The sequence below is a fragment of the Oncorhynchus clarkii genome, chromosome 12 (genome assembly GCF_045791955.1).
Source record: "Oncorhynchus clarkii lewisi isolate Uvic-CL-2024 chromosome 12, UVic_Ocla_1.0, whole genome shotgun sequence".
Taxonomy (NCBI): domain Eukaryota; kingdom Metazoa; phylum Chordata; class Actinopteri; order Salmoniformes; family Salmonidae; genus Oncorhynchus; species Oncorhynchus clarkii.
Window position 1 is genome coordinate 103,166,858 of NC_092158.1, and position 25,125 is coordinate 103,191,982.

Sequence of the window (25,125 nt, forward strand, 5' to 3'; positions counted from 1 at the left end):
ATGATAACGCACAGCCCCATGTTACAACATTCCACAATCAACAGCCTGATCAACTCTATGTGAAGGAGATGTGTTGCGCTGCCTGAGGAAAACGGTCACACCAGATACTGACTGGTTTTCTGATCCACAACCCTAGTTTAAAAAAAGAAGATATTTGTGACCAACAGATGCATATCTGTATTCCCAGTCATGTGAAATCCATAGATTAGGTCTTAATACATTCAGTTCCATTGACTGATTTCCTCACATTAACTGGAACTGAGTAACATCTTAGATGTTGTTTATATTGTGTTTATATTGTGTTTATGTTGTGTTTATATTGTGTTTATGTTGTGTTTATATTGTGTTTATGTTGTTGTGTTTATGTTGTGTTTATGTTGTGTTTATATTGTGTTTATATTGTGTTTATGTTGTGTTTATGTTGTTGTGTTTATGTTGTGTTTATATTGTTTATGTTGTGTTTATATTGTGTTTATGTTGTGTTTATGTTGTTGTGTTTATGTTGTGTTTATGTTGTGTTTATGTTGTTGTGTTTATGTTGTGTTTATATTGTTTATGTTGTGTTTATATTGTGTTTATATTGTGTTTATGTTGTTGTGTTTATGTTGTGTTTATGTTGTGTTTATATTGTGTTTATATTGTGTTTATATTGTGTTTATGTTGTGTTTATGTTGTGTTTATATTGTGTTTATGTTGTGTTTATATTGTGTTTATGTTGTTGTGTTTATGTTGTGTTTATGTTGTGTTTATGTTGTGTTTATATTGTGTTTATGTTGTGTTTATGTTGTGTTTATATTGTGTTTATGTTGTGTTTATGTTGTTGTGTTTATGTTGTGTTTATGTTGTGTTTATATTGTGTTTATGTTGTGTTTATGTTGTGTTTATGTTGTGTTTATATTGTGTTTATGTTGTGTTTATGTTGTTGTGTTTATGTTGTGTTTATATTGTTTATGTTGTGTTTATGTTGTGTTTATATTGTGTTTATGTTGTGTTTATGTTGTGTTTATATTGTGTTTATGTTGTGTTTATGTTGTGTTTATATTGTGTTTATGTTGTGTTTATGTTGTTGTGTTTATGTTGTGTTTATATTGTTTATGTTGTGTTTATGTTGTGTTTATATTGTGTTTATGTTGTGTTTATGTTGTGTTTATATTGTGTTTATGTTGTGTTTATGTTGTGTTTATATTGTTTATGTTGTGTTTATGTTGTGTTTATGTTGTGTTTATGTTGTGTTTATGTTGTGTTTATGTTGTGTTTATGTTGTGTTTATGTTGTGTTTATATTGTTTGTTGTTTATGTTGTGTTTATGTTGTGTTTATATTGTTTGTTGTTTATGTTGTGTTTATGTTGTGTTTATATTGTGTTTATGTTGTGTTTATGTTGTGTTTATGTTGTGTTTATATTGTTTATGTTGTGTTTATGTTGTGTTTATGTTGTGTTTATATTGTTTATGTTGTGTTTATGTTGTGTTTATGTTGTGTTTATGTTGTGTTTATATTGTGTTTATGTTGTGTTTATGTTGTGTTTATATTGTGTTTATGTTGTGTTTATATTGTGTTTATATTGTGTTTATATTGTGTTTATATTGTGTTTATATTGTGTTTATGTTGTGTTTATATTGTGTTTATATTGTGTTTATGTTGTGTTTATATTGTGTTTATATTGTGTTTATATTGTGTTTATGTTGTGTTTATATTTTAGTTGAGTGTCATAATAATATCAGTAGAAAGGTGTGTTTCTCTGCCAACAGCTCTCTGGGCCCAGGCTCAACTAAACTAAACACACTCAAATGAACGAGGCCCCATGGCGTCTCCCACTGTGTGTGTGAGTGTGTGTAAGACGAGGAGTTGAGTCCAGAATATGTTTAACAGAAGTCAGAACAACAGCTTGTAACTTTCAGATGATGCAGAAAATAACAACAAGCCAAATATATAATGTACTATAATAGCTCATGTGATGTGGTCCAGGTTGATAGATTTGAACTGTTTGGGGTGTAGAACAGGTTCTAAAAAGGCTTTAGTGTAAACTACTGGTTCTGTCCGATGACATCAGCGGGTTCTGTTCCGTTCTAGTATGACATCACTGGTTCCATCCGATGACCTCGTAGAAGAGAGCTTTGAGGAGGCGAGACTCGTAGGTGACAGTGTTCTTTCCGATGTGCATCCTGTCCTCCTCCAGTGGCTGTTCTATCATGGCTGGCTCTGTCTTACCGTACACTACAGGGAGAGAGGAGAGAGGGGGAGGGGGAGGAGAGAGGGGGAGGGGGAGGAGAGGAGAGAGGGGGAGGGAGAGGAGAGAGGAGAGGGGGGAGGAGAGGAGAGAGGGGGAGGGAGAGGAGAGAGAGGAGGGAGAGAGGAGAGAGGGGGGAGGAGAGAAGAGCGGAGAGGCGACGAAAGGAGGGTAAAAGCGTGGGAGGGTAAATGGTGTGTTGAAACTGTGTGTGTGTGCGTGCGTGTGTGTATGTGTGTGTGTGCGCGCACGTGTGTCTGTATGTGTGTATGTATGTATGTGTGTGTGTGTGTGTCTATCTGCACATGTGTGTGTGTGTGTCTATCTGCACGTGTATGTGTGTGTGTGTGTGTGTGTGTGTGTGTGTGTCTATCTGCACGTGTGTGTGTGTGTGTGTGTGTCTATCTGCACGTGTATGTGTGTGTGTGTGTGTGTGTGTGTGTATATGTGTGTGTGTGCGCGTCCGTACCTTCACAGTGCTCCAGGAACTGAATACACTCCTGAACAACTGAGTCCCTGATCATGATCATGTGTTTGGCCGTGTTCTCCAGCAGAGACAGGAAACAGCGCTTAGCATAGAACCAGGTGTCTGTTCCCAGCTACACACACAGGACGACAACCATGAGAGAAGGATACGAAACCCTGGTCAGAGGAATAGATATGTCCTTCTCATTCCCTCCTGATTCAGGGAATCTTCCAACTAGGATTTCTGGAAAACCTGGCTGGACATTGTGTTACCAGAATTTCACTCTCAAAGTCAATTTGACAGGTACCCTGATCTAAACAACTTGTACCTGGCCTGAAAAACCAGTTAAAACCAGTTAAACAAGCTAAAGCCAGTTAAAACAAGTGTGTGGTTGATAGAGTTGTAGGAATGACAACAACACTCCTACAGAGACACTCTGTGTGTGTTCAGCCGGGCTGAGTGAGCAGACCCAGGTGCAGAACTCTGGGCCATGTTTCAGTTGGCCAATATCTAAACAAAGATCAAACACTCTGGAAGGGGTGTGTTCCAAATGACACCCTACTTTTAAACAGAGTAGTGCACTTCTTTTAAACAGAGTAGTGCACTATATAGGGAATTAGGGTGTCATTTGGGACACACTACCAACATGTTTGTCAGGGCTGAAGTGGTAGAAACATCCAAAAACTCTTGGCTTTCCAAGAGAATGTTCCAGAACTGCCGGATAGAAAAACAATGTGCAACCTTCTTGTTGTACGGTTCCAGACTCTTGATGACACGGGTGATGCCGAAGTCGTAGTTCCCCTTGGCACAGTACAGGGTCCTGGAAGAGAGATATAAACACTATTAACACTACAGGGTCCTGGAAGAGAGATATAAACCCTATTAACACAGTACAGGGTCCTGGAAGAGAGATATAAACACTATTAACACTACACGGTCCTGGAAGAGAGACATAAACACCATTAACACAGTACAGGGTCCTGGAAGAGAGATATAAACCCTATTAACACTACAGGGTCCTGGAAGAGAGATATAAACACCATTAACACAGTGCAGGGTCCTAGAAGAGACATAGAAACCCCACTAACACAGTGTAGGGTCCTAGAAGAGACATAGAAACCCCATTAACACAGTGCAGGGTCCTAGAAGAGACATAGAAACCCCATTAACACAGTGCAGGGTTCTAGAAGAGACATAGAAACCCCATTAACACAGTGCAGGGTTCTAGAAGAGACATAGAAACCCCATTAACACAGTGCAGGGTTCTAGAAGAGACATAGAAACCCCATTAACACAGTGCAGGGTCCTAGAAGAGACATATAAACCCTATTAACACAGTGCAGGGTCCTAGAAGAGACATAGAAACCCCATTAACACAGTGCAGGGTCCTGGAAGAGACATAAAAACACTATTAACACAGTTTAGTGTAACAGAACCTGTCAATGTAACCAGTGATGTAGGTCCTGGAAGAGACATAGAAACCCCATTAACACAGTGCAGGGTCCTAGAAGAGACATAGAAACCCCATTAACACAGTGTAGGGTCCTAGAAGAGACATAGAAACCCCATTAACACAGTGTAGTGTAACAGAACCTGTCAATGTAACCAGTGATGTAGGTCCTGGAAGAGACATAGAAACCCCATTAACACAGTGTAGGGTCCTAGAAGAGACATAGAAACCCCATTAACACAGTGCAGGGTCCTAGAAGAGACATAGAAACCCCATTAACACAGTGTAGGGTCCTAGAAGAGACATAGAAACCCCATTAACACAGTGTAGTGTAACAGAACCTGTCAATGTAACCAGTGATGTAGGTCCTGGAAGAGACATAGAAACCCCATTAACACAGTGTAGGGTCCTAGAAGAGACATAGAAACCCCATTAACACAGTGCAGGGTCCTAGAAGAGACATAGAAACCCCATTAACACAGTGTAGTGTAACATAACCTGTCAATGTAACTAGTGATGTAGGTCCTGGAAGAGAGATATAAACCCTATTCATTAACACAGTGCAGGGTCCTAGAAGAGACATAAAAACACTATTAACACAGTTTAGTGTAACAGAACCTGTCAATGTAACCAGTGATGTAGGTCCTGGAAGAGACATAGAAACCCCATTAACACAGTGTAGTGTAACAGAACCTGTCAATGTAACCAGTGATGTAGGTCCTGGAAGAGACATAAAAACACCATTAACACAGTGTAGTGTAACAGAACCTGTCAATGTAACCAGTGATGTAGGTCCTGGAAGAGACATAAAAACACCATTAACACAGTGTAGTGTAACAGAACCTGTCAATGTAACCAGTGATGTAGGTCCTGGAAGAGACATATAAACACCATTAACACAGTGTAGTGTAACAGAACCTGTCAATGTAACCAGTGATGTAGGTCCTGGAAGAGACATAAAAACACTATTTACACAGTGTAGGGTCCTAGAAGAGACATATAAACACCATTAACACAGTGTAGTGTAACAGAACCTGTCAATGTAACCAGTGATGTAGGTCCTGGAAGAGACATAAAAACACTATTAACACAGTGTAGTGTAACAGAACCTGTCAATGTAACCAGTGATGCAGTGGTAAAACAATAGCAACGGCTCCCTATTCTTTCAATGCTTTTTGCCCCCAAAAGGTGTGTGAGAAGAGTTTCTGTAAGTTCCCCCTCCACTACACCGCTGAAGGACCGGGGAAATCCAACTCACCCTATCACCAGGTTGACGATACAGAGGTGGAAGACTTTCTTATCGGGGTCGTCGTAGGAGATCTGCTCTTCCTCCTTCTCGATCTTCCTCATCAGTTCTTCAGCCTGAGGAGAACAGGGTTACAGGGACAGTGGTGGGATCAGATGTTTCACTGTGTCTTATACTGTAAACTCCATTCCACTCCATTCCACTCCACTCCACTCCACTCCACTCCACTCCACTCCACTCACTCCACTCCACTCCACTCCACTCCACTCCACTCCACTCACTCACTCCACTCCACTCCACTCACTCACTCCACTCCACTCCACTCCACTCCACTCCACTCCACTCACTCCACTCACTCCACTCCACTCCACTCCACTCCACTCCACTCACTCCACTCCACTCCACTCCACTCCACTCCACTCACTCACTCACTACACTCACTCCATTCACTCACTCACTCACTCACTCACTCACTCACTCACTCACTCACTCACTCACTCCACTCACTCCACTCACTCCACTCACTCACTCCACTCACTCACTCTACTCACTCACTCCACTCACTCACTCACTCCACTCACTCACTCCACTCACTCACTCCACTCACTCACTCCTACCTCTTCGTTCTGGCTGGTCATGATATAGGAGACACACAGGTTAGCCAGCACAACAGCACTGACATTCAGGATCTGGAGAGGGGGGGGGGCGAAAGAGAAGGGGGGCGAGAGAGAGGGGGAGGGAGAGAGAGAGAGGGGGGGAGAGAGAGAGAGAGGGGGAGGGGGAGAGAGAGAGGGGGGGGGAGGGAGGGAGAGTGAGAGAGAGAGAGGGGGGAAAGAGAGAGAGAGAGAGAGGGGAAAGAGAGAGAGAGAGAGAGAGAGAGAGAGAGAGAGAGAGAGAGAGAGAGAGGGGGGAGGGAGGGAGGGAGAGTGAGAGAGAGAGGAAAGAGAGAAAGGGGGAGGGAGAGAGAGCAAGAGGGGAATGGAGAGAGAGAGAGAGAGAGAGAGAGAGAGAGAGAGAGAGCGGGAGAGAGAGGGGAGAGAGAAAGAGAGACAGAGAGAGAGTGAGAGAGAGAGAGCGGGGGAGAGAGGGGAGAGAGAGAGAGCGGGAGAGAGAGAGATCAGTCAGGACACTTTGGGAGAAGGGCAGACCTGCGTTGATAGACTGTGGATGTTCAACACTTCATCACTCCAGAAACACTAAAGTATTATGCAGAGATGAGACACAGCATTCAGAGCATCCCTAATGGCACCCTATTCCCTACATAGTGCACTACCTTTGACCAGAGTGCTATGTGCGATGGGCAAAATTAGTGCACTTTGTAGGGAATAAGGGACTATTTGGGACTCAACCCAAAGTGTGAGACTCAACCCAAAGTGTGAGACTGGCCACTGCATTCAGAGTCACTGCACTCTGCCACCAGGGGTGAGACTGGCCACTGCATTCAGAGTCACTGCACTCTCCCACCAGGGGTGAGACTGGGGTACAGGGACGTGGGTGTGTGGGTGTTACCGAGGGTTTACGTCGGCAGGGACACTCCTGTATATTACAGTGTTCCAGCTATGTAGCCAGCAGGGGAGCAGAGACAGGATTCATTTCAATAGCAGCATGACATCACCAGACCTCATATTCTCCTGTAGTTTATATGACTACGGTCAACAGAACTATAGTCTACATGACTACGGTCAACAGAACTATAGTCTACATGACTACGGTCAACAGAACTATAGTCTACATGACTACGGTCAACAGAACTATAGTCTACATGACTACGGTCAACAGAACTATAGTCTACATGACTACGGTCAACAGAACTATAGTCTACATGACTACGGTCAACAGAACTATAGTCTATATGACTACGGTCAACAGAACTATAGTCTACATGACTACGGTCAACAGAACTATAGTCTACATGACTACGGTCAACAGAACTATAGTCTACATGACTACGGTCAACAGAACTATAGTCTACATGACTACGGTCAACAGAACTATAATCTACATGACTACGGTCAACAGAACTATAGTCTACATGACTACGGTCAACAGAACTATAGTCTATATGACTACGGTCAACAGAACTAGAGTCTACATGACTACGGTCAACAGGTCAACAGAACTATAGTCTATATGACTATGGTCAACAGAACTATAGTCTATATGACTACGGTCAACAGGTCAACAGAACTATAGTCTACATGACTACGGTCAACAGAACTATAGTCTACATGACTACGGTCAACAGAACTATAGTCTACATGACTACGGTCAACAGAACTATAGTCTACATGACTACGGTCAACAGAACTATAGTCTACATGACTACGGTCAACAGAACTATAGTCTACATGACTACGGTCAACAGAACTATAGTCTATATGACTACGGTCAACAGAACTATAGTCTACATGACTACGGTCAACAGGTCAACAGAACTATAGTCTATATGACTATGGTCAACAGTAGTCCACTACAGGGGTTTTCTGAACAGAAACATCTAAGGCCCGTAAACATTCAAATGGTATTAGACTGTGCCTTTGGAAAGCATTCAGTCCTCTTTACTTTTCCAAAACCGTTGCTACGTTACAGCCTTGTTCTAAAATGGATGAAATAAAACGTGTTCCTCAGCAATCTACACACAATAACCCAAAACGAGAAAGCGAAAACAGTTTTCTAGAATTGTTTGCGAAAAAAAAAACTTAAAAAAAATAATGATGTTTTTTTACATAGGTATTCAGACCCTTTGCTATGAGACTTGAAATTGAGCTCAGGTACATCCTGTTTCCATTGATCATCCTTGAGATGTTTCTACAACTTGATTGGAGTCCACCTGTGGTAAATTCAATTGATTGGTCATGATTTGGAAAGGCACACACCTGTCTATATGAAAGGTTCCACAGTTGACAGTGCATGTCAGAGAAAAAAACCAAGCCATGAGGTGGAATGAATTGTCCATAGAGGTCAAAGACAGGACTGTGTCGAGGCACAGAGAGGCGACCAGTTGGTCAGAGAGGTGACCAAGAACCTGATGGTCACTCTGACAGAGCTCCAGAGTTCCTCTGTGGAGATGGGAGAACCTTCCAGAAGGACAACCATCTCTGCAGCACTCCACCAATCAGGCCTTTATGGTAGAATGGCCAGACATAAGCCACTCCTCAGTAAAAGACACATGACAGCCCGCTAGGAATTTGCCAAAAGGCAGCTAAAGACTCTCAGACCATGAGAAACAAGATTCTCTGGTATGATGAAACCAAGATTTAACTCTTTGGTCTGAATGCCAAGCATTACGTCTGGAAATCTGGCACCATCCCTACGGTGAAGCATGGTGGTGGCAGCATCATGCTGTGGGGATGTTTTTCAGCGGCAGGAACTGGGAGACTAGTCAAGATCAAGGCAAAGATGAATGGAGAAAAGTACAGAGAGATCCTTGATGAAAACCTGGACCTCAGACTGGGGCGAAGGTTCACCTTCCAACAGGACGACGACCCTAAGCACACAGCCAAGACAATGAAGGAGTGGCTTCGGGACAAGTCTCTGAATGTCTTTGTGGCCCAGCCAGAGCCCGGACTTGAACCCGATTGAACATCTCTGGAGAGACCTGAAAATATATGTGCAGCAATGCTCCTCATCCAACCAGACAGAGGTTGAGAGGATCTGCAGAGAAGAATGGGAGAAACTCCCCAAATACAGGTGTGCCAAGCTTGTAGAGTCATACCTAAGAAGACTTGAGGCTGTAATCGCTGCCAAAGGTGCTTCAACAAAGTACTGAGTAAAGGGTCTGAATACTTATATAAATGTGATATTTCAGTTTTATATTTTTAATAAATTAGCACAAAAAAACATTTTTACTTTGTCATTATGGGGTATTGTGTGTAGGTTGATGAGGGAAAAAAAACGATTTTAATCAATTTTAGAATAAGGCTGTAAATGTAACAAAATGTGGAAAAAGTCAAGGGGTCTGAATATTTTCCTGAAGGCAATGTATGTGATCCCTCCCTCTCTCCTTTCTCCCCCCATCTCCCTCCCTCTCTCCTTTCTCCCCCCATCTCCCTCCCTCTCTCCTTTCTCCCCCCATCTCCCTCCCTCTCTCCTTTCTCCCCCCATCTCCCTCCCTCTCTCCTTTCTCCCCCCATCTCCCTCCCTCTCTCCTTTCTCCCCCATCTCCCTCCCTCTCTCCTTTCTCCCCCATCTCCCTCCCTCTCTCCTTTCTCCCCCATCTCCCTCCCTCTCTCCTTTCTCCCCCCATCTCCCTCCCTCTCTCCTTTCTCCCCCCATCTCCCTCCCTCTCTCCTTTCTCCCCCATCTCCCTCCCTCTCTCCTTTCTCCCCCCATCCCCCTCCCTCTCTCCTTTCTCCCCCATCTCCCTCCCTCTCTCCTTTCTCCCCCATCTCCCTCCCTCTCTCCTTTCTCCCCCCATCTCCCTCCCTCTCTCCCTTCTCCCCCCATCTCCCTCCCTCTCTCCTTTCTCCCCCCCATCTCCCTCCCTCTCTCCTTTCTCCCCCCCCATCTCCCTCCCTCTCTCCTTTCTCCCCCCATCCCCCTCCCTCTCTCCTTTCTCCCCCATCTCCCTCCCTCTCTCCTTTCTCCCCCCATCTCCCTCCCTCTCTCCTTTCTCCCCCCATCTCCCTCCCTCTCTCCTTTCTCCCCCCCATCTCCCTCCCTCTCTCCTTTCTCCCCCCATCTCCCTCCCTCTCTCCCCCATCTCCCTCCCTCTCTCCTTTCTCCCCCCATTTCCCTCCCTCTCTCCTTTCTCCCCCATCTCCCTCCCTCTCTCATTTCTCCCCCATCTCCCTCCCTCTCTCCTTTCTCCCCCCATCTCCCTCCCTCTCTCCTTTCTCCCCCATCTCCCTCCCTCTATCCTTTCTCCCCTATCTCCCTCCCTCTCTCCTTTCTCCCCCATCTCCCTCCCTCTCTCCTTTCTCCCCCCCATCTCCCTCCCTCTCTCCTTTCTCCCCCCATCTCCCTCCCCCATCTCCCTCCCTCTCTCCCCCATCTCCCTCCCTCTCTCCTTTCTCCCCCCATCCCCCATCCCCCTCCCTCTCTCCTTTCTCCCCCCATCTCCCTCCTTTCTCCCCCCATCTCCCTCCCTCTCTCCTCTCTCCCCCATCTCCCTCCCTCTCTCCTTTCTCCCCCATCTCCCACCCTCTCTCCTCTCTCCCCCATCTCCCTCCCTCTCTCCTTTCTCCCCCATCTCCCTCCCTCTCTCCTTTCTCCCCCCATCTCCCTCCCTCTCTCCTTTCTCCCCCATCTCCTTCCCTCTCTCCTTTCTCCGCCCATCTCCCTCCCTCTCTCCTTTCTCCGCCCATCTCCCTCCCTCTCTCCTTTCTCCCCCATCTCCCTCCCTCTCTCCTTTCTCCCCCCATCTCCCTCCCTCTCTCCTTTCTCCCCCCATCTCCCTCCCTCTCTCCTTTCTCCCCCCATCTCCGTCCCTCTCTCCTTTCTCCCCCATCTCCCCCCTCTCTCCGCCCATCTCCCTCCCTCTCTAGTTAACTCACGTTGTCGTAGTGTTTCTTAACGATGGGTTCGTAAAAGCCGATGGCTTCCTTGTACTTGTTCTCCTGCATGAAGAGAACGTGAGCCACGTTGAGCTTCCAGGTGTCGTGTTCGTTGCAGAACTCCACCGATTTACGGAAGATCTTCTCAACCATCTGGTAGTTCTCCCTGTTCCAGTAGATCTTAGCCTGGGCCATCAGAACTGGGATGTACCTACAGGACAGGACAACAGTTATATACCAGTAGATCTTAGCCTGGGCCATCAGAACTGGGATGTACCTACAGGACAAGACAACAGTTATATACCAGTAGATCTTAGCCTGGGTTATCAGCACTGGGATGTACCTACAGGACAGGACAACAGTTATATACCAGTAGATCTTAGCCTGGGTTATCAGAACTGGGATGTACCTACAGGACAACAGTTATATACCAGTAGATCTTAGCCTGGGTTATCAGCACTGGGATGTACCTACAGGACAACAGTTATATACCAGTAGATCTTAGCCTGGGCCATCAGAACTGGGATGTACCTACAGGACAGGACAACAGTTATATACCAGTAGATCTTAGCCTGGGTTATCAGCACTGGGATGTACCTACAGGACAGGACAACAGTTATATACCAGTAGATCTTAGCCTGGGTTATCGGCACTGGGATGTACCTACAGGACAGGACAACAGTTATATACGAGTAGATCTTAGCCTGGGCCATCAGAACTGGGATGTACCTACAGGACAACAGTTATATACCAGTAGATCTTAGCCTGGGTTATCAGCACAGAGATGTACCTACAGGACAGGACAACAGTTATATACCAGTAGATCTTAGCCTGGGTTATCAGAACTGGGATGTACCTACAGGACAACAGTTACAGTGCCTTGCGAAAATATTCGGCCCCCTTGAACTTTGCGACCTTTTGCCACATTTCAGGCTTCAAACATAAAGATATAAAACTGTATTTTTTTGTGAAGAATCAACAACAAGTGGGACACAATCATGAAGTGGAACGACATTTATTGGATATTTCAAACTTTTTTAACAAATCAAAAACGGAAAAATTGGGCGTGCAAAATTATTCAGCCCCCTTAAGTTAATACTTTGTAGCGCCACCTTTTGCTGCGATTACAGCTGTAAGTCGCTTGGGGTATGTCTCTATCAGTTTTGCACATCGAGAGACTGACATTTTTTCCCATTCCTCCTTGCAAAACAGCTCGAGCTCAGTGAGGTTGGATGGAGAGCATTTGTGAACAGCAGTTTTCAGTTCTTTCCACAGATTCTCGATTGGATTCAGGTCTGGACTTTGACTTGGCCATTCTAACACCTGGATATGTTTATTTTTGAACCATTCCATTGTAGATTTTGCTTTATGTTTTGGATCATTGTCTTGTTGGAAGACAAATCTCCGTCCCAGTCTCAGGTCTTTTGCAGACTCCATCAGGTTTTCTTCCAGAATGGTCCTGTATTTGGCTCCATCCATCTTCCCATCAATTTGAACCATCTTCCCTGTCCCTGCTGAAGAAAAGCAGGCCCAAACCATGATGCTGCCACCACCATGTTTGACAGTGGGGATGGTGTGTTCAGCTGTGTCGCTTTTATGCCAAACATAACGTTTTGCATTGTTGCCAAAAAATTCAATTTTGGTTTCATCTGACCAGAGCACCTTCTTCCACATGTTTGGTGCGTCTCCCAGGTGGCTTGTGGCAAACTTTAAACGACACTTTTTATGGATATCTTTAAGAAATGGCTTTCTTCTTGCCACTCTTCCATAAAGGCCAGATTTGTGCAATATACGACTGATTGTTGTCCTATGGACAGAGTCTCCCACCTCAGCTGTGTGATCTCTGCAGTTCATCCAGAGTGATCATGGGCCTCTTGGCTGCATCTCTGATCAGTCTTCTCCTTGTATGAGCTGAAAGTTTAGAGGGACGGCCAGGTCTTGGTAGATTTGCAGTGGTCTGATACTCCTTCCATTTCAATATTATCGCTTGCACAGTGCTCCTTAAGATGTTTAAAGCTTGGGAAATCTTTTTGTATCCAAATCCGGCTTTAAACTTCTTCACAACAGTATCTCGGACCTGCCTGGTGTGTTCCTTGTTCTTCATGATGCTCTCTGCGCTTTTAACGGACCTCTGAGACTATCACAGTGCAGGTGCATTTATACGGAGACTTGATTACACACAGGTGGATTGTATTTATCATCATTAGTCATTTAGGTCAACATTGGATCATTCAGAGATCCTCACTGAACTTCTGGAGAGAGTTTGCTGCACTGAAAGTAAAGGGGCTGAATAATTTTGCACGCCCAATTTTTCCGTTTTTGATTTGTTAAAAAAGTTTGAAATATCCAATAAATGTCGTTCCACTTCATGATTGTGTCCCACTTGTTGTTGATTCTTCACAAAAAAATACAGTTTTATATCTTTATGTTTGAAGCCTGAAATGTGGCAAAAGGTCGCAAAGTTCAAGGGGGCCGAATACTTTCGCAAGGCACTGTATATACCAGTAGATCTTAGCCTGGGTTATCAGCACAGAGATGTACCTACAGGACAACAGTTATACACCAGTAGATCTTAGCCTGGGTTATCAGCACAGAGATGTACCTACAGGACAACAGTTATATACCAGTAGATCTTAGCCTGGGTTATCAGCACTGGGATGTACCTACAGGACAACAGTTATATACCAGTAGATCTTAGCCTGGGCCATTCAGAACTGGGATGTACCTACAGGACAGGACAACAGTTATATACCAGTAGATCTTAGCCTGGGCCATCAGAACTGGGATGTACCTACAGGACAGGACAACAGTTATATACCAGTAGATCTTAGCCTTGGCCATCAGAACTGGGATGTACCTACAGGACAACAGTTATATACCAGTAGATCTTAGCCTGGGTCATCAGAACTGGGATGTACCTACAGGACAGGACAACAGTTATATACCAGTAGATCTTAGCTTGGGTTATCAGAACTGGGATGTACCTACAGGACAGGACAACAGTTATATACCAGTAGATCTTAGCCTGCACATGACCATGGACCAAAGTGACCAACCAGCAGAGTAGGTAAGGTAAGTCACCAATCAGGGAAGATAAAAGTGAGACAAGCTACCAATCAGACAGGAGAATACTAAGTAGGGGCGGGGTCTACTCACTTCTCCACCATCTCATCGTAGTCCTGGAGGGTTTTCTTCAAGGCTTCGGTATCCCGGGCTAGTCTGGCTTCCTGTATCTTAGAGACAAAGACAACACACAGGTCACGGACTAGCCTGGCTTCCTGTATCTTAGAGACACAGACAACACACAGGTCACGGACTAGCCTGGCTTCCTGTATCTTAGAGACAAAGACTACACACAGGTCACGGACTAGCCTGGCTTCCTGTATCTTAGAGACAAAGATTACACACAGGTCACGGACTAGCCTGGCTTCCTGCACCTTAGAGACAAAGACAACACACAGGTCACGGACTAGCCTGGCTTCCTGCACCTTAGAGACAAAGACAACACACAGGTCACGGACTAGCCTGGCTTCCTGCACCTTAGAGACAAAGACAACACACAGGTCACGGACTAGTCTGGCTTCCTGCACCTTAGAGACAAAGACTACACACAGGTCACGGACTAGCCTGGCTTCCTGCACCTTAGAGACAGACTACACACAGGTCACGGACTAGCCTGGCTTCCTGCACCTTAGAGACAAAGATTACACACAGGTCACGGACTAGTCTGGCTTCCTGTATCTTAGAGACAAAGATTACACACAGGTCACGGGCTAGCCTGGCTTCCTGCACCTTAGAGACAAAGACTACACACAGGTCACGGGCTAGCCTGGCTTCCTGCACCTTAGAGACAAAGACTACACACAGGTCACGGACTAGCCTGGCTTCCTGCACCTTAGAGACAAAGACTACACACAGGTCACGGGCTAGCCTGGCTTCCTGCACCTTAGAGACAAAGACTACACACAGGTCACGGACTAGCCTGGCTTCCTGTATCTTAGAGACAAAGACTACACACAGGTCACGGACTAGTCTGGCTTCTTGCAACTTAGAGACAAAGACTACACACAGGTCACGGACTAGCCTGGCTTCCTGTATCTTAGAGACAAAGACTACACACAGGTCACGGGCTAGTCTGGCTTCCTGTATCTTAGAGACAAAGACTACACACAGGTCACGGGCTAGCCTGGCTTCCTGCACCTTAGAGACAGACTACACACAGGTCACGGACTAGCCTGGCTTCCTGTATCTTAGAGACAAAGACTACACACAGGTCACGGGCTAGCCTGGCTTCCTGCACCTTAGAGACAGACTACACACAGGTCACGGACTAGCCTGGCTTCCTGCACCTTAGAGACAGACTACACACAGGTCACGGACTAGCCTGGCTTCCTGCACCTTAGAGACAAAGACTACACACAGGTCACGGGCTAGCCTGGCTTCCTGCACCTTAGAGACAGACTACACACAGGTCACGGGCTATGGATGCTTTATGTTGTTCTCTCCAATAATAACACAGTCTTATCACTGTATCCTGAACAGTTAAGGTGAAAACGTGATGCCATTCTGTAAAAACACATGACTGATAGCAATTTAAAGCTATAAAGGTTAAACAGCACCCATGTGACCAGATCAGAGAAATGACTGGGCTGTAGAAGGCTTGGAAAAGGTAAGCTTTCGTCCCAAATGGCACCCTAGTCCCATTGGGCTCATCTCAAAAGTAGTGCACTATATAGGGAATACACTCTTAGGAGGGAAAAAAAAGTGCTTTCTAGAACCTATAGAAGGGTTCTTCGGCTGTCCCCATAGGATAATCCTTTGAAGAACCCTTTTTGGTTCCAGGTAGAACCCTTTTGAGTTCCATGTAGAATCTTTTACACAGAGGGAACCAAAAAGAGTTCTACCTGGAACCAAAAAGAGTTCTACATGGAACCAAAAAGAGTTCTACCTGGAACCAAAAAGAGTTCTTCAAAGGATTCTCCTATGGGGACAGCCGAAGAACCCTTTTGGAACCCTTTTTCCTAAGAGTGTAGGGTTCCATTAGGGACGCAGACTAAAGCTAATAAACAAGCTGGTGGCCTGAGAGAGCAGAATGGAAGAATGTAACCTGTGGGGCCTCGGACGAAAGAAAAGGAGAATGGAAGACCAAGTAGATGAGAGAAGGATGACAACAGGATAACATGATAACCAGACAACATCAACAGGATAAACAGGATAACCAGACAACATCAGAAGACAGAGAGAGAGAGGAGACTGGAAGATTCTAACCTGTTTGGTCAGCTTGCGTAGTTGATCTGTCAACTTGGCGTTCATCTCATCAAACTTCCTGAAGGCCTGCGTTGGTCAAACACAACAGAGACATGATCAGAGACAGGAATATTTACCTCAGAATATACAAAGAGCAGCAACAATGGCACAGGACTTTAAAGTCTCTGCAATGTAGAGGACTGGTTCATTATATTGTGGAACATTCAGGTCACTGGCTAAAACATGAAACAGAAATATATGTGTGTAGTAGAGGTGTGTTTAATACTACAGAAGGTTGATACTAGTAGAGAATGATTAGTACTAGGGAGTAGGTAGTATACAGTTATTAGTACTAGGTAGTAGGTAATATACAGTTATTAGTACTAGACAGTAGGTAGTATACAGTGATTAGTACTAGGTAGTAGGTAATATACAGTGATTAGTACTAGACAGTAGGTAGTATACAGTGATTAGTACTAGGTAGTAGGTAATATACAGTGATTAGTACTAGACAGTAGGTAGTATACAGTGATTAGTACTAGACAGTAGGTAGTATACAGTGATTAGTACTAGGGAGTAGGTAGTATACAGTGATTAGTACTAGACAGTAGGTAGTATACAGTGATTAGTACTAGGGAGTAGGTAGTATACAGTTATTAGTACTAGGTAGTAGGTAATATACAGTGATTAGTACTAGACAGTAGGTAGTATACAGTGATTAGTACTAGACAGTAGGTAATATACAGTGATTAGTACTAGACAGTAGGTAGTATACAGTGATTAGTACTAGACAGTAGGTAGTATACAGTGATTAGTACTAGGTAGTAGGTTGTATACAGTGATTAGTACTAGACAGTAGGTTGTATACAGTGATTAGTACTAGACAGTAGGTTGTATACAGTATTTAGTACTAGTAGGCAGTAGGTTGCATGGGGTGATTAGTACTAGGTAGTAGGTTGTATACAGTGATTAGTACTAGACAGTAGGTAGTATACAGTGATTAGTACTAGGTAGTAGGTTGTATACAGTGATTAGTACTAGACAGTAGGTAGTATACAGTGATTAGTACTAGACAGTAGGTTGTATACAGTTATTAGTACTAGTAGGCAGTAGGTTTTATACAGTGATTAGTACTAGACAGTAGGTAGTATACAGTTATTAGTACTAGTAGGCAGTAGGTTGTATACAGTGATTAGTACTAGACAGTAGGTAGAATAGTGATTAGTACTAGTAGTAGGTAGTATAGAGTGATTAGTACTAGGTAGTAGGTAGTATAGAGTGATTAGTACTAGGTAGTAGGTAGTATAGTGATTAGTACTAGGTAGTAGGTAGTATAGAGTGATTAGTACTAGGTAGTAGGGAGTATGGGGTGATTAGTACTAGGCAGTAGGGAGTATGGGGTGATTATTACTAGGTAGTAGGTAGTAAAGTGATTAGTACTAGGTAGTAGGTAGTATAGAGTGATTAGTACTATGGAGTAGGTAGTATAGAGTGATTAGTACTAGGTAGTAGGTAGTATAGAGTGATTAGTACTAGGCAGTAAGTAGTATAGAGTGATTAGTACTAGGCAGTAGGTTGTATACAGTGATTAGTACTATGTAGTAGGTAGTATAGCGTGATTAGTACTAGGTAGTAGGTAGTACAGAGTGATTAGTACTAGGCAGTAGGGAGTATGGGGTGATTAGTACTAGGTAGTAGGTTGTATACAGTTATTAGTACTAGGTAGTAGGTAGTATAAGGTGATTATTACTAGAGAGTAGGTAGTATAGTGATTAGTACTAGGCAGTAGGTAGTATACAGTTATTAGTACTAGGTAGTAGGTAGTATAGTTATTAGTACTAGGCAGTAGGTAGTATAGTGATTAGTACTAGGCAATAGGTAGTATACAGTTATTAGTACTAGGTAGTAGGTAGTATAGAGTGATTAATACTAGGTAGTAGGTAGTATAGAGTGAGTAGTACTAGGTAGTAGGTAGTATAGTGATTAGTACTAGGTAGTAGGTAGTATAGAGTGATTAGTACTAGGTAGTAGGTAGTATAGAGTGATTAGTACTAGGTAGTAGGTGGTACAGGGTGATTAGTACTAGGTAGTAGGTAGTATAGTGATTAGTACTAGGTAGTAGGTAGTATAGTGATTAGTACTAGGTAGTAGGTAGTATAGAGTGATTAGTACTAGGTAGTAGGTAGTATAGAGTGATTAGTACTAGGTAGTAGGTGGTACAGGGTGATTAGTACTAGGTAGTAGGTAGTATAGTGATTAATACTAGGTAGTAGGTAGTATAGTGATTAGTACTAGGTAGTAGGTAGTATAGTGATTAGTACTAGGTAGTAGGTAGTATAGTGATTAGTACTAGGTAGTAGGTGGTACAGGGTGATTAGTACTAGGTAGTAAGTGGTATAGGGTGTACATGGTGTGTAGTTTTGTTGTTACCTCCTCTGGAGCTGTCTGGCAGGTCAACATGGCGTCCAGAAACTCATACAGATACTGGAACGGTAGAGACCACATAGATCAACTGTTTATTACATAGCAGGAGCAGAACATTAATTGGGGATGTGTAGCAAGAACAGGATTTATATAGAGGTCTTTCAATCCAGAACAGGATTTATATAGAGGTCTTTCAACCCCACAGGATTTATATAGAGGTCTTTCAATCCAGAACAGGACTTATATAGAGGTCTTTCAATCCCAAAGGTTTATATAGAGGTCTTTCAATCCCACAGGATTTATATAGAGGTCTTTCAACCCCACAGGATTTATATAGAGGTCTTTCAATCCCACAGGATTTATAGAGGTCTTTCAATCCCACAGGATTTATATAGAGGTCTTTCAATCCCACAGGATTTACAGTGCCTTGCAAAAGTATTCGGCCCCCTTGAACTTTGCGACCTTTTGCCACATTTCAGGCTTCAAACATAAAGATATAAAACTGTATTTTTTTGTGAAGAATCAACAACAAGTGGGACACAATCATGAAGTGGAACAACATTTATTGGATATTTCAAACTTTTTTAACAAATCAAAAACTGAAAAATTGGGCATGCAAAATTATTCAGCCCCTTTACTTTCAGTGCAGCAAACTCTCCAGAAGTTCAGTGAGGATCTCTGAATGATCCAATGTTGACCTAAATGACTAATGATGATAAATACAATCCACCTGTGTGTAATCAAGTCTCCGTATAAATGCACCTGCACTGTGATAGTCTCAGAGGTCCGTTAAAAGCGCAGAGAGCATCATGAAGAACCAGGAACACACCAGGCAGGTCCGAGATACTGTTGTGAAGAAGTTTAAAGCCGGATTTGGATACAAAAAGATTTCCCAAGCTTTAAACATCCCAAGGAGCACTGTGCAAGTGATAATATTGAAATGGAAGGAGTATCAGACCACTGCAAATCTACCAAGACCTGGCCGTCCCTCTAAACTTTCAGCTCATACAAGGAGAAGACTGATCAGAGATGCAGCCAAGAGGCCCATGATCACTCTGGATGAACTGCAGAGATCTACAGCTGAGGTGGGAGACTCTGTCCATAGGACAACAATCAGTCGTATATTGCACAAATCTGGCCTTTATGGAAGAGTGGCAAGAAGAAAGCCATTTCTTAAAGATATCCATAAAAAGTGTCGTTTAAAGTTTGCCACAAGCCACCTGGGAGACACACCAAACATGTGGAAGAAGGTGCTCTGGTCAGATGAAACCAAAATTGAACTTTTTGGCAACAATGCAAAACGTTATGTTTGGCGTAAAAGCAACACAGCTGAACACACCATCCCCACTGTCAAACATGGTGGTGGCAGCATCATGGTTTGGGCCTGCTTTTCTTCAGCAGGGACAGGGAAGATGGTTAAAATTGATGGGAAGATGGATGGAGCCAAATACAGGACCATTCTGGAAGAAAACCTGATGCAGTCTGCAAAAGACCTGAGACTGGGACGGAGATTTGTCTTCCAACAAGACAATGATCCAAAACATAAAGCAAAATCTACAATGGAATGGTTCAAAAATAAACATATCCAGGTGTTAGAATGGCCAAGTCAAAGTCCAGACCTGAATCCAATCGAGAATCTGTGGAAAGAACTGAAAACTGCTGTTCACAAATGCTCTCCATCCAACCTCACTGAGCTCGAGCTGTTTTGCAAGGAGGAATGGAAAAAAATGTCAGTCTGTGTCAGTCTCTCGATGTGCAAAACTGATAGAGACATACCCCAAGCGACTTACAGCTGTAATCGCAGCAAAAGGTGGCGCTACAAAGTATTAACTTAAGGGGGCTGAATAATTTTGCACGCCCAATTTTTCAGTTTTTGATTTGTTAAAAAAGTTTGAAATATCCAATAAATGTCGTTCCACTTCATGATTGTGTCCCACTTGTTGTTGATTCTTCACAAAATAATACAGTTTTATATCTTTATGTTTGAAGCATGAAATGTGGCAAAAGGTCGCAAAGTTCAAGGGGGCCGAATACTTTCGCAAGGCACTGTATATAGAGGTCTTTCAATCACACAGGATTTATATAGAGGTCTTTCAATCCCACAGGATTTATATAGAGGTCTTTCAATCCCACAGGATTTATATAGAGGTCTTTCAATCCCACAGGATTTATATAGAGGTCTTTCAATCACACAGGATTTATATAGAGGTCTTTCAATCACACAGGATTTATATAGAGGTCTTTCAATCAAACAGGATTTATATAGAGGTCTTTCAATCACACAGGATTTATATAGAGGTCTTTCAATCCCACAGGATTTATATAGAGGTCTTTCAATCCCACAGGATTTATATAGAGGTCTTTCAATCCAGAACAGGATTTATATAGAGGTCTTTCAATCCCACAGGATTTATATAGAGGTCTTTCAATCCCACAGGATTTATATAGAGGTCTTTCAATCCCACAGGATTTATATAGAGGACTTTCAACCCCACAGGATTTATATAGAGGTTTTTCAATCCCACAGGATTTATATAGAGGTCTTTCAATCCCACAGGATTTATATAGAGGTCTTTCAATCCCACAGGATTTATATAGAGGACTTTCAACCCCACAGGATTTATATAGAGGTCTTTCAATCCCACATAATTTATATAGAGGTCTTTCAATCCCACAGGATGTATATAGAGGTCTTTCAATCCCACATCGAAAATGTAATGTGGACATCACTTCAGGGTCAGACTAACATGTATGCTTTTGAAGTAAAACTATCCCTAGTGACTGACCGTAGGGATGTAGTATGAACATATAGGACAATAAAAGGGACCTGTGGTTCTTACCGGGGTGAGGAACTTGTAGGTGAGGTGTGCATTCTCTGCCATCACATCAGCAGCCAGATCAAAATACTGAGAAAATATAAGGAGAGAAAGAGTGAGAGTATAGTAGATATACAGTAGTAGAGTACAGTAGAGTATAGTAGATATACAGTAGTAGAGTACAGTAGAGTATGGTAGATATACAGTAGTAGAGTACAGTAGAGTATAGTAGATATACAGTAGTAGAGTACAGTAGAGTATAGTAGATATACAGTAGTAGAGTACAGTAGAGTAAAGTATAACAGTATAGTAGATATACAGTAGTAGAGTACAGTAGAGTATAGTAGATATACAGTAGTAGAGTACAGTAGAGTATAGTAGATATACAGTAGTAGAGTACAGTAGAGTACAGTAGATATACAGTAGTAGAGTACAGTAGAGTAGATATACAGTAGTAGAGTACAGTAGAGTACAGTAGATATACAGTAGTAGAGTACAGTAGAGTATAGTAGATATACAGGAGTAGAGTACAGTAGAGTATAGTAGATATACAGGAGTAGAGTACAGTAGAGTATAGTAGATATACAGTAGTAGAGTACAGTAGAGTATAGTAGATATACAGTAGTAGAGTACAGTAGAGTATAGTAAATATACAGTAGTAGAGTACAGTAGAGTATAGTAGATATACAGTAGTAGAGTACAGTAGAGTAGAGTAGATATACAGTAATAGAGCACAGTAGAGTACAGTATAACAGTATAGTAGATATACAGTAGTAGAGTACAGTAGAGTATAGTAGAGTATAGTAGACATACAGCAGTAGAGTATAGTAGAGTATAGTAGATATACAGTAGTAGAGTATAGTAGAGTACAGTAGATATACAGTAGTAGAGTATAGTAGAGCATAGTAGATATACAGTAGTAGAGTACAGTAGAGTATAGTAGATATACAGTAGTAGAGTACAGTAGAGTATAGTAGATATACATTAGTAGAGTACAGTAGAGTATGGTAGATATACAGTAGTAGAGTATAGTAGAGTATAGTAGATATACAGTAGTAGAGTATAGTAGAGTACAGTAGATATACAGTAGTAGAGTACAGTGGAGTACAGTAGAGTACAGTAGTAGAGTACAGGAGAGTATAGTAGACATACAGTAGTAGAGTATAGTAGAGTACAGTAGAGTATAGTAGATATACAGTAGTAGAGTACAGCAGAGTATAGTAGATATACAGTGGTAGAGTATAGTAGCGTACAGTAGAGTATAGTAGATATACAGTAGATATACAGTAGTAGAGTACAGTAGAGTACAGTAGAGTACAGTAGTAGAGTACAGTATAGTATAGTAGATATACAGTAGTAGAGTATAGTATAGTACAGTAGAGTATAGTAGAGATACAGTAGTAGAGTATAGTAGAGCACAGTAGAGTATAGTAGAGTACAGTAGCAGAGTACAGTAGAGTATAGTAGATATACAGTAGAGTATAGTAGAGTACATTAGAGTATAGTAGATATACAGCAGTAGAGTAAGGCAGAGTATAGTAGATGTACAGTGGTAGAGTATAGTATAGCACAGTAGAGTATAGTAGAGTACAGTAGAGTATAGTAGATATACAGTGGTAGAGTACAGTAGAGTATAGTAGATATACAGTAGTAGACTACACTATAAAAGTATAGTACAGTAGAGTATAGTAGATGTACAGTAGTAGAGTACAGTAGAGTATAGTAGATATACAGTAGTAGAGTACAGTAGAGTACAGTATAACAGTATAGTAGATATACAGTAGTAGAGTACAGTAGAGTATAGTAGATATACAGTAGTAGAGTACAGTAGAGTATAGTAGATATACAGTAGTAGAGTATAGTAGAGTACAGTGGAGTACAGTAGAGTACAGTAGTAGAGTACAGTAGATATACAGTAGTAGAGTATAGTAGAGTACAGTAGAGTATAGTAGATATACAGTAGTAGAGTACAGTAGAGTATAGTAGATATACAGTGGTAGAGTATAGTAGAGTACAGTAGAGTACAGTGGAGTACAGTAGAGTACAGTAGAGCATAGTAGATATACAGTATGAGAGTTCAGTAGAGTATAGCAGATATACAGTAGTAGAGTACAGTAGAGTATAGTAGATATACAGTAGTCGAGTACAGTAGAGTATAGTAGATATACAGTAGTAGACTACACTATAACAGTATAGTACAGTAGAGTATAGTAGATGTACAGTAGTAGAGTACAGTAGAGTATAGTATATATACAGTAGTAGAGTACAGTAGAGTACAGTATATATACAGTAGTAGAGTACAGTAGAGTATAGTAGATATACAGTAGTAGAGTACAGTAGAGTATAGTAGATATACAGTAGTAGAGTACAGTAGAGTATAGTATAACAGTATAGTAGATATACAGTAGTAGAGTACAGTAGAGTATATTATAACAGTAGAGTACAGTAGAGTATAGTAGATATACAGTAGTAGAGTACAGTAGAGTACAGTATAACAGTAGAGTACAGTATAACAGTATAGTAGATATACAGTAGTAGAGTACAGTAGAGTATAGTAGATATACAGTAGTAGAGTACAGTAGAGTATAGTAGATATACAGTAGTAGAGTACAGTAGAGTATAGTAGATATACAGTAGTAGGGTACAGTAGAGTATAGTAGCTATACAGTAGTAGAGTACAGTAGAGTAAAGTATAACAGTATAGTAGATATACAGTAGTAGAGTACAGTAGAGTATAGTAGATATACCGTAGTAGAGTACAGTAGAGTATAGTAGATATACAGTAGTAGAGTACAGTAGAGTATAGTAGATATACAGTAGTAGAGCACAGTAGAGTATAGTAGATATACAGTAGTAGAGTACAGTAGAGTATAGTGGATATACAGTAGTAGAGTACAGTAGAGTACAGTAGATATACAGTAGTAGAGTACAGTAGAGTATAGTATATATACAGTAGTAGAGTACAGTATAACAGTATAGTAGATATACAGTAGTAGAGTACAGTAGAGTATAGTAGATATACAGTAGTAGAGTACAGTAGAGTATAGTAGATATACAGTAGTAGAGTACAGTAGAGTATAGTAGATATACAGTAGTAGAGTACAGTAGAGTTTAGTAGATATACAGTAGTAGAGTACAGTAGAGTACAGTAGATATACAGTAGTAGAGTACAGTAGAGTATAGTAGATATACAGTAGTAGAGTACAGTAGAGTACAACAGATATACAGTAGTAGAGTACAGTAGAGTATAGTAGATATACAGTAGTAGAGTACAGTAGAGTATAGTAGATATACAGTAGTAGAGTACAGTAGAGAATAGTAGATATACAGTAGTAGAGTACAGTAGAGTATAGTAGATATACAGTAGTAGAGTACAGTAGAGTATAGTAGATACACAGTAGTATAGTACAGTAGAGTATAGTAGATATACAGTAGTGGAGTACAGTAGAGTATGGTAGATATACAGTAGTAGAGTACAGTATAGTATAGTAGATATACAGTAGTAGAGTACAGTAGAGTACAGTATAACAGTATAGTAGATATACAGTAGTAGAGTACAGTAGAGTATAGTAGATATACAGTAGTAGAGTACAGTAGAGTACAGTATAACAGTATAGTAGATATACAGTAGTAGAGTACAGTAGAGTATAGTAGATATACAGTAGTAGAGTGCAGTAGAGTACAGTATAACAGTAGAGTACAGTATAATAGTATAGTACAGTATAATAGTAGAGTACAGTAGAGTATAGTAG

At 42.0% G+C, this 25,125-nt stretch overlaps 1 protein-coding gene across 1 annotated transcript in view; it reads right to left on the reverse strand.

Moving 5' to 3' along the window:
* Positions 1-1,163: 1,163 nt before the first annotated feature.
* The window catches only part of LOC139422582 (intraflagellar transport protein 70A), a 33,053-nt gene continuing 9,091 nt past the window's right edge, over positions 1,164-25,125 (reverse strand). The window contains exons 10-19 of the mRNA XM_071173725.1: positions 21,398-21,463; positions 18,564-18,617; positions 16,155-16,220; positions 14,043-14,119; positions 10,887-11,097; positions 6,009-6,080; positions 5,404-5,507; positions 3,437-3,515; positions 2,699-2,828; positions 1,164-2,216 (exon numbers count right to left, since the gene is read on the reverse strand). Of these exons, the coding sequence (XP_071029826.1) occupies positions 2,080-2,216; positions 2,699-2,828; positions 3,437-3,515; positions 5,404-5,507; positions 6,009-6,080; positions 10,887-11,097; positions 14,043-14,119; positions 16,155-16,220; positions 18,564-18,617; positions 21,398-21,463 (996 nt within the window). The 3' untranslated portion in view covers positions 1,164-2,079. The remainder of the gene's footprint in view (positions 2,217-2,698; positions 2,829-3,436; positions 3,516-5,403; positions 5,508-6,008; positions 6,081-10,886; positions 11,098-14,042; positions 14,120-16,154; positions 16,221-18,563; positions 18,618-21,397; positions 21,464-25,125) is intronic.